Below are 9,530 nucleotides of genomic sequence, written 5' to 3' on the forward strand. Positions count from 1 at the left end.
CCTTCATCAGGGCGAGGAATAATTAAGTTTCAAACAGGGTGTGCACCCCACCCACTGCCCACCATGCACACCCACATGGTTTCTAATTCCATTCTCCAGTGATTGCCAGGGTGTATGCTGAATGAGAAAAGCTAGTTTCAAAAGGTTACATACTGTGTGATTTTATTTCTATAACGTTCTCATTGTGACAGAATCACAATCCTGGAGAGCAGATTGGTCCTGGCCAGGGGTTAGGATTAAAGAGACTCACTCAAAGGAGTTTCTTGGTGGGTGGTGATGGAGCAGTTCTGTGCCCTGGTTGTGGTGACAGTGACCCGAATCTGTACATGTGAAGAAACTGCATTGAGCTGTACACATACACACACACACAAAGAATACAGTAAAGCCAGATGACATCCAAATAGTCGTCACCTGTATTGGAGCAATGCCAGTTTCCTGGTTTTGATAATGTGCTGTGGTTATGTAAGATGTCATTCAGGGAAGCTGGGGGAAGGGTACATGGGAACCCTGTAGTATTTTTATAGCTTCTTGTGAATTATAAACTATTTTAAAATAACTTACAATAAAAAAAGCGAAATAGTTTAAAAAGAGGTTCAAATAGCAGAGAGCTACCAGCTTCAGAGCTTTTGAGGTGGGCCTTCATAAGCTGACACTTACTGAGCCCTCACTTGGTGCCTGGCACTCTCAGCATTTTGCAATATTAACTCATTTCATCTTCACAACAACCTTGAGAGGTCACTCCGATAATCTCATTTTACAGTTGAAGGAGTAGAAGTCCACAGTGGCTCAATGCCAAGTGGCAGAACTAGATGCTGAGGTAAGGTGGCAGTCGGCTGTGGAGTCTGGGCTCTTGGCCTCTTCCAGGAGGCTGCGTGAGGTCCTGATTGACCCGGGTGGGGGTTGAGGAGTAGGAGGATTAGTTACTAGTACGTCCTGTGTGAAGAGAAGCTATCCCAGGCAAAGGGCACAGTATGAACTGAGATGTGGAGGTCAGAATCAAGGGATAAATAAGGTCACTGTGATTCTTCACACCGGCTGCCCTGGGACCCTGTTCCCCATAGATTCTGATTCATTTGATTTGGGTTGGTCGAGGGCTTTGATAACCACTGACCGGGAACATCAAGAGATAGTTTGGAGCCAAATGCATAGGCCAAAGAAGAGAATTATAATAGCCAGAGAGGAGAAGTTTTTTAAATTTAGATAAACAGTAGGAGTCTTTGAAGATTTTTGATTAGCAGTTTAACATAATAATAAACCTTATAATACTAGAAAATAAGCTGGGTCTTATTTTTGTTATTATGAATTGAACCTTCCGAGCTTCTCTTACCTGGGATAAGAATCCACTTTTACAGTATTTCTCTTAAATTTCGCTGCTTTCATAAGAAATGGACTTAGGATTGTATATTCCACAAAGCTGTTCAAAGGAAACCTCTTCTTCCCGCTCCCTGCATAAACATCACAGGGAATGGCCACTCAGCTCCCAGTGCCTTGCACTTTACCCCCAGCCTCCATTTAGTAAACGTGGGCCGAATATCCACAATCAGAAATGGAAACAGATCAAACAGAAAGCAGCACCTATGGCTAGTCAAACCAAGAAATAAAGCAAACCCTTAACCGTGGATGTGGCAGCGCAGCAAGTTCCGGGACAGGACAGCTACAGGTGGGCTTAGTGGCTCCACGTCGTGGCTACGTTTTCCACATGTTGTACAATGTGGGAAAGCTTCCCCAACTGCTTCTGGTTTTGATGTAATTCAGAAAAGAGGCAAGCAGAACTCGCCACAGAGCTTTGCACCTTCAGGCTATTCAATGGAGAAAACACAAGCCCTACCGAGAGTTCATGTTGCTTGGCATCCAACAGCTGATCTTGGAAACACAGTGATTGACAGTAGATATTTCTACCCAAACTCCCCAAATTGCTCCTTTGTTTCCGTTTTTACTGCATTCATTCATATGGAGCTTGACCTGTGCTAGAGACCCTGGTAGATGCTGGGAACACAAAGATGTAAAGATAGCCACGTTTACGTAGTGATAAGTAAGTGATGCTCTGGACCACCGGACCAACAGCACCAAACGAGAACTGGCCAGCGCTGCTTGACTGCACGTGGGTGATGACCACGTTAGGAATGCTTGGAAAAAAACAACTGTTAGGACCTCGACCCAGCCCTATCTAATAGTGAGGGGAGTCTGGGCATGCACTTGTAGAACACTTGGAGATCTTTCTCGGGTCTTAGGTGGAGACTGTAGAACATTACAGTGCGCTAGGGCTTGTTTCTTCCTTGAATATCAGTTTCTTTGGGGAAACATTGACATATATAGGGCTTTTGTTTTCTTCATTGAGTATCCTGCGGTTGCAAAGTTCTGTGGTGGTTTTTGTTTGCCTTACGGCTGATCGCACCTGTGCATGAGCACACACAGTGGTTTTGTCTCATTATTTTTCCTGGCAAGGGTTCACTTTGCTTTTTAATTGGGATAAGAACACTTACCATGAAATCAACCCTTTTAACAAATTTTTAACTGTATATTACACAGTGTTGTACAGCAGATCTCTAAAACTTATTCTTGTATAATTGAAACTTTTGCCCATGGAACAATTCCCTATCTCTTCCTACCTCCAGCCCCTGGCAACCACCTTTCTCCTCTCTACCTCTATGAGTCTGACTTAGATACCTCATATATGTATTTGTCCTTTTGTGACTGGCTTATGTTAGCACTAGTGGCCCAGTGCATGAAATTTGTGCACGGGGGTGGGGGTGTCCCTCAAGTCCGGCCTGCACCCTCTCCAATCTGGGACCCCCTCGGGTGATGTCTGAAACCGGCAGTCGGACATCCCTCTCGCAATCTGGGACCGCTGGCTCTTAACTGCCTGCCTGCCTGATCGCCCCTAACCACTCCGCCTGCTGGCCTGCTCACCCTAACTGACCCCCCCCAGCTGGCCTTCTCCCCCCCCAACTGCCCCTCCCCCTCCCCCTCCCCGCTGGCCTGCTTGCCCCCAACTGCCCTCCCCTCCTGACCTGCTTGCTCCTAACCGCCTCTGCCTCGGTCCCACAACCATGGCTTTGTCCGGAAAGACGTCCGGAAGGTCTCCTGGTCTAATTAGCATATTACCCTTTTATTAGTATAGATAATGTCTTCAAGGTTCATTCGTGTTCTCTTTAAAAAGAATTTTCTTTTCAAGGCTGAAGAATATTTCATTGTACGTATACATTTTCTTCATCCGCTCATCTATTGTTAGGATTTAGGTTGTTTCTATATCTTGGCTACTGTGAATACTGTTGCAGTGAGCATGGGGGCACAAAATGCTTTTCAATATCCTGATTTCATTTCTTTGCATAAGTGCCCAGATATAGGATGGCTGGGTCAGATGGTAGTGCTATTTTTAATTTTTTGAGGAAATCCATACTGTTTTCCATAGTGGCTGCACCAATGTACATTCCTGCCAGCAGTGCACGATGGTTCAAAGTTCTCCACATTCCTTGCCAACATTTACATATATATATTTTTAAATTTTATTTATTTACTTACATATTTATTTTTAAAATCTTTATTGTTGAAAGTATTACAACATTGACTCCTCCTAGCCCACTCTGCCCTCCTCCCCTCCCCAGGCCTTCACCACACCATTATCTGTGTCCATGGACTATGCATATGTGCATACAAGTTCTTTGGTTGATCTCTTCCCACCTACCCCCGCCTTCCTTCTAAGATTTGACAGTCTGTTCCATGCTTCTGTGTCTCTGGATCCACTTTGTTCATCAGTTTATTTTGTTCATTAGATTCCACATATGATTGAGATCATGTGATACTTGTCTTTCTCTGACTGGCTTACTTTGCTTAGCATAATATTCTCTAGGTCCCTCCATGCTGTCTCAAAGGATGAGATCCTTTTTTGTTTACTGTCGCATAGTATAATAGTCATGCTAATAGAGGTGTAAGGTGCTATCTCGTTGTGGTTTTGATTTGCATTTCCCTGATGATTAGTGGCGTTAAACATCTTTTTATATGCCTATTTGTCATTTGTAGGTCATCTTTGGAGAATAGGCCTTTGTCCATTTTTTAATCGGGTTATTTATTTATTTGCTATTGAGTTGTAGGAGTTCCTTATATATTTTGGATACTAATTGCGGATCTGAGTCATGATTTGTAAAGGTTTTTTCACATTCTGTAGGTTACCTCCATTGATTGTATTCTTTGCTGAACAGAAGCTTTTAGTTTGATGTTTATTTTTGCTTTTACGGCTGTGTTTTTTGTGTCATATCTGAAAAATTATTGCCAAGACCAATATCAGAAAGCCTTTCCCTGTTTTTTTTCTTTTAGGAGTGGTACAGTTTCTAGTGTTACATTCAAGTCTTTAATCCATGTTTAGTTGATTTTTGTGTGTGGTATAACATGGGGGTTAGGGGTCCAGTGTCATTCTTCTGTATGTGGGTATCCAGTTTTTCAAACACCATTTGTTGAAGAGACTACCCTTTCCCCATGGTGAATTCTCAGCGCTCTTGTTGAAGATCGTTTGACCATGTATGCATGGGATTATTTCTGGTTCTCTATTCTGTTCCAGGGCTTGACTTTTACATCCCTTGTCACCCAGCAGGCCATTCACTTAGCCCATTGTGCACCTCATCTATTTTCATTTTTGTGGGTGACTGAGAACTTCTTCACTTTGGAGCCTCCTAGATTGTCAAGGACAACAGATAATTTGAGTTTGAAATCATGCTTACAAGGTCTTGTTATATTTCAGGTCTGTCATATGCAAGTCACACGGTTGGTTTCACGCCACCAACTTCACTGACGAGAGCCGGCATGTCTTACTATAATTCCCCAGGTCTTCATGTGCAGCATATGGGAGCATCCCACGGCATCACAGTGAGTACCATGTGGTGGGAAGCAGCACTTACCCCAGATGGCGGTCTCACTGATCCTCCTTAGGAGACCAGGATCGATGCCCTTAGACATTCACCATTCTTCCTCCCTCCCTCCCTTCACCAGTTCACCTTAAAAACTACATAGAGACTTCCTAACAGTCTGATACTGAATTCTGGTGTTGACACTAAAATCTATCCCTGAAGCAAAATTTCAATTTCACTTTCCTTGAAAAATCACCCTTGTGAAACTTACTTTGAACTCTAGCCAATGCCTTGATTGAACTCTGGCCAGCTCCTTGCCATAACCAATTACTGTTAGTTGCCATAATGTCTAGAATATTTATTGTCTGCACCTTCACAGTTCACTGGCCCTCAATATGCTTTCTGAAATTAGCTTTGTTTCTAGTTTCACGCAGAATTTTTCCTCCTGAAATTAGAAGGAACCTCAAGTGCATCTGGTTCAAACCTCACTCAGGGGATCTTTTTTTCTTTAGAACTGGTTATTTAGTTGACTAATAGAGCAATTGGAAATGTAGCTAATAGGGGTTTGAGAACAAGACTGCATTCAAGCTATTCCCAGTAAGGAAATCTTTAAACAAGAAACTATTCTTCAAGAGCATTAAGGTTTTTCTGAAGCTGTTCTGCTGGTTTGAGGGCTCTATGTAAAAGCAGGAACGTTTTTGGTTTAGCTTGAGCTTTTAGGATATTGAAAACTTTTGTTAGTGCTAATGTAAGGGAGATGTGACAGCTCTGCCTTACTTTTAGGACTGATTTATTGAAGGGGACAAGTCCAATACTTTGGTCAAGGCAAGTTTCATAGTGTTTTTGCTTTTTCATAGGTGTTAGGCATAAACCTGACTTTGTTGGAGTTTTCATTACTAGTTTAGAAATCAGTAGGGATGGACAAGGAAATCGCTGGTCAGAATTTCACTGGCCTCAGCTCTTGAGAGCTGTGGAAGAAATGAATTGTCTGTCCCTAAATTGACCTACTGCTCCTGTCCTTTCTACAGAGGCCTTCGCCACGGAGAAGCAACAGTCCTGACAAATTCAAACGGCCCACGCCGCCTCCGTCTCCCAACACACAGAGCCCGGTCCAGCCGCCTCCGCCCCCACCTCCACCACCCATGCAGCCCGCGGTCCCCTCGGCAGCCACCACGCAGCCCGCCCCTTCGCCACATTCGGTGCACCCCTCCTCCCAGCCTTAATGCATGTGCTTAGTCTGAATCTCATGTTGGGACTCGTACTGTGGAGCCGTCTACTCAATGCCAAAGGCTTCTTCCCCTGGCATATTTGGATCTGACTTATTTGCACTGAGGTTATCTAGGCTTCACTATTAATTGTGTTGTAAATGTTTGTCGGAAACGCAGCCAGTGTTGTGGGTTACAACACTAACCAGACGACTCTTTCCATCAGTGTTTTACTTGAATCGACACATGCGTCCATTCCTCGGCTGGAACCTCTGCTTTGCGTTGTTCGGTAATTCAGCAGCAGTGTGCCGTTTTTTGCTTGGCCCCAGAGCTTCATTTTCCTGGCTTTTAGGTTTGTAAAATAAAAAGGGATATCTTTTTTTTATATTTTCCCCCCATGAATTTGCCGAAAAATTACTGAGCTGTTCTCACCAACCCCCTCCCCCGCATTAGAATGGTGTTTACCAAACATACCAATAGTTCAGCACTACAATTTGGAAATCTAGCTTTCAGCGGAGAATGGAAAGTTAGATGGATCAGTGCCCAAGACTGTTAATATTGCTTTCTACAGATACCCTTTTTATAGGTTATTTTCAGTGTAGATCAACATCCACGTCTCTTCTAAAACAGCCAAAAGTAATGGATCACATGGCTGTACCTTTTCCACCTACATGGGATGGGTAATTATTGTATATTAAAGTGTGATTCTTTCTTTTTCCTTAATGTTAATCTTCCCAAACTGGCCCCCTCTCACATACGTCCATAAATGTTGTCCTCCCACCGTGGTTGCGATGGCTGATTAGAGCGTGCTGTTTGATTTCTGCTACAGAAGGCAATGCGATTATAACAAACAACAGCTATTTTCCCTTTCCAGTCTTTATTTGTGTTTCCCTAAAATAGAGTTTGAACAAATATTTTAAAGGTGCGAAATTATTAGAAGATACTATTTGAAATGAATGTTATAGAAATATCTTGGCATAATGGCCACACAGTACTTTATTGCTTGGCAGACGAGAGAAGAGGTGTATAGGAAAGTAGCACATTAGTATTGGTGACTGCTTATTTCGCCCAGTATAAGAAGTGCAGTGTGTACAAAGAAGTATATTCTGAATACGTTATCCCCATGCATTTAGCACAAATAAATCATTGGGTTTCACTTCGAAGTGGAACACTGTGAGTCACTCTTTTCTTAAGACTGCAACATCTTTATTTTTGCTTTTCGGCAGTTACTGTTTTGTACTTTGGTAGTAAAGTGATTTTTACCACCTGTGTTTGCATATTTATATATGCTGTGGATGGAAATACCTTACCTAGAGAATGTATATTTTATGATGAGAATGTGTATCCATTGGATATAATCAGAGGACTGAAAGTTAATTTATCAGTAATTTTTAAGAGTCCATGTTTTGTGACAACCATCTCTAATAGCTAGCTCTTTATTGAACACACTCCTAAAAATAAGGAACCATGACATTGTAGATATTTAATATTGTACAGTATAGAAACCTTCATTTTTGCCTTTGAATGCATATTTAAGAGTCACAGAAAGAAAAAAAGTCTTGTTGAATAATAGTGTTTCACTAGCATTTTAAGAACTTGAGAGTAAAAGCAACAATAGGATTTGTCACCTCTTCCTGCTTCCACCCCCTCACCCCCACCCCCAAACGGAGAGCGTCACTCCTCAGTTGTTTGGAAGAAATCGTACGTCTATATAAATTTTATTTATAATGTGTGTGTAATATACATAATCATAGTACAGTTCTCAAATAGGGGGGGAAGCTTGGCATATTATTACTGAGGCTTTAGGTTTTTAATATGATCAGACGGGGTCAGCTGAAACCCTAGGATGTCACCAACAGCTCACTGTCCCTCCTGGTACATTGCCATTTCGCGGCATTCGGAGAGTAGGCAAACAACGTTTGCCCTCATGGTACATTTCTTGGTTTTTCTTAGAGGAGAAATATGGCCTATGTTTACAAGAATCTTCTACAAGATTATAGTCTTCAGTGCTGTTGGACAGTGTCTTGCACTCAAACGAGGAAGTCCATCATGTAGTGACCGTCCCTCTGCTGCCTGTCAGTGTAGTTGTTACCTCCCGAAAGCACAAGGTCAGAGCATCGCCGTCTGGAGAATGACAAAGCACTTGGGGTGAGCAAGTAGTTCCTGACCAATGCCTTTTAGAGACGAGGTTCTTGGCATTCAGACGTCTCCCCAGATGGAGTGCTGGGTCCCCTAGGCTGGTCGTTTCATTTCAAACTAGAACACAGCTCCTTCAGACGGCACCTTCTCACCATAAATCTAACGTCCTCTCCCTGCGGACATTCAGAACTGATAGAACAAACACTACTCCTTTGAATTTACGCTGTTTCGTGTCTTTTTAAAGTGTTTTGTGACCCCGTGTGGAGCCTGCCGCACTTGGGCAATGCCTGCCAAGGCAGATTCAGACCCCGAGCTCAGAGAGGCAAGAGCCCCCCCCACCCATGGGAAGCTGACTCACCTCAGCCGTTTCTCCTCGGGGCTGACCGTGGTTACTGCCATTCCTGTTGCCCACTCGCCCAGGGTAACTCGGGACTGACTCCCGGAAGGCCTTTGAAAAACCCGTAGCCATCTCGAAGGCCAGCGGGAGCAATAGTAGCTTCAGTAGCTTCATTTTCCTGTCTTGCTGACAGAGACCCTTGGCTACCACTGTGCTGCTAATAGGATAAGTACTTCATTGCCAGGTTACCATGCCTTCTACGCGAAACCAAATTCGCTTACCTGATACCTGACACTTCTCTGGGCTCTGACCTGCTTTTCTCTCAAGAGCATGCTGGCATTTCAGGCAGAATTATAGAAATTTGCAGATGGTGGAAGTATTTAAGATTTCATTCACCTTGCTCCTTCGTTGATTGAAAGGAGCCTTAAATGCTGAGCTCTGAGATACTGACCACAACCATGGAATGAATGTGTGACCAGAATGTGGCTTTGACACCAAGTGCTGCTGTCCCTTTGTAATTGGCTTCTGATTTGACCAGAAATAATTGACAATGTGAATTTTTGTTACCTGTTCAATTGTAGGACAATAGAATATGTATCACCCTTTGTTAGGTAGGCACAAACTTCTCCTGCACGAAGCCTTGCTTGTAGAGGGTGCCCAGTAAGACAAGAAAAAAAAGCATAGTAACTTGTGCTTCGAGAGCTCAATATTTTTATCTTAATCAGTACAGAAGAAATTTCTCTGTGTAACTTGATCTTCTGTCTAGTACTTGTCTTTTAGGTAACCAACACTGAAAACTTTGTAGTGATGACTACCAAAGAAATACATAGTAAAACAACCTTTTATTTCCAAATTATTAAAGAGCCAGCCATTGACGCTGCTACATGAGTTCCATGCTCAAGAGCCATTGTAAGAAATGAGGGGTTTTTAGGTTTTTGTTTTGTTTCTAGTTTTCTTTATTTCTCTTTAATTTTTTTTTTAAATATAAAACATACACACACAGCTGTT

The 9,530-nt window shown here is 42.8% G+C and overlaps 1 protein-coding gene across 1 annotated transcript in view; it reads left to right on the forward strand.

The window, feature by feature from the left end:
- CCDC6 (coiled-coil domain containing 6) overlaps positions 1-9,189 on the forward strand; it is a gene marked incomplete at its 5' end in the record, with an annotated part of 106,591 nt that extends 97,402 nt beyond the window's left edge. The window contains 2 exons of the mRNA XM_081104607.1: positions 4,736-4,860; positions 5,870-9,189. Coding sequence (XP_080960733.1) covers positions 4,736-4,860; positions 5,870-6,064 — 320 coding nt within the window. The 3' untranslated portion in view covers positions 6,065-9,189. The remainder of the gene's footprint in view (positions 1-4,735; positions 4,861-5,869) is intronic.
- Between the last annotated feature and the right edge of the window lie 341 nt (positions 9,190-9,530).

This window comes from Myotis nattereri (genome assembly GCF_964212035.1).
Source record: "Myotis nattereri genome assembly, chromosome: 13".
In the NCBI taxonomy this organism is placed as follows: Eukaryota; Metazoa; Chordata; class Mammalia; order Chiroptera; family Vespertilionidae; genus Myotis; species Myotis nattereri.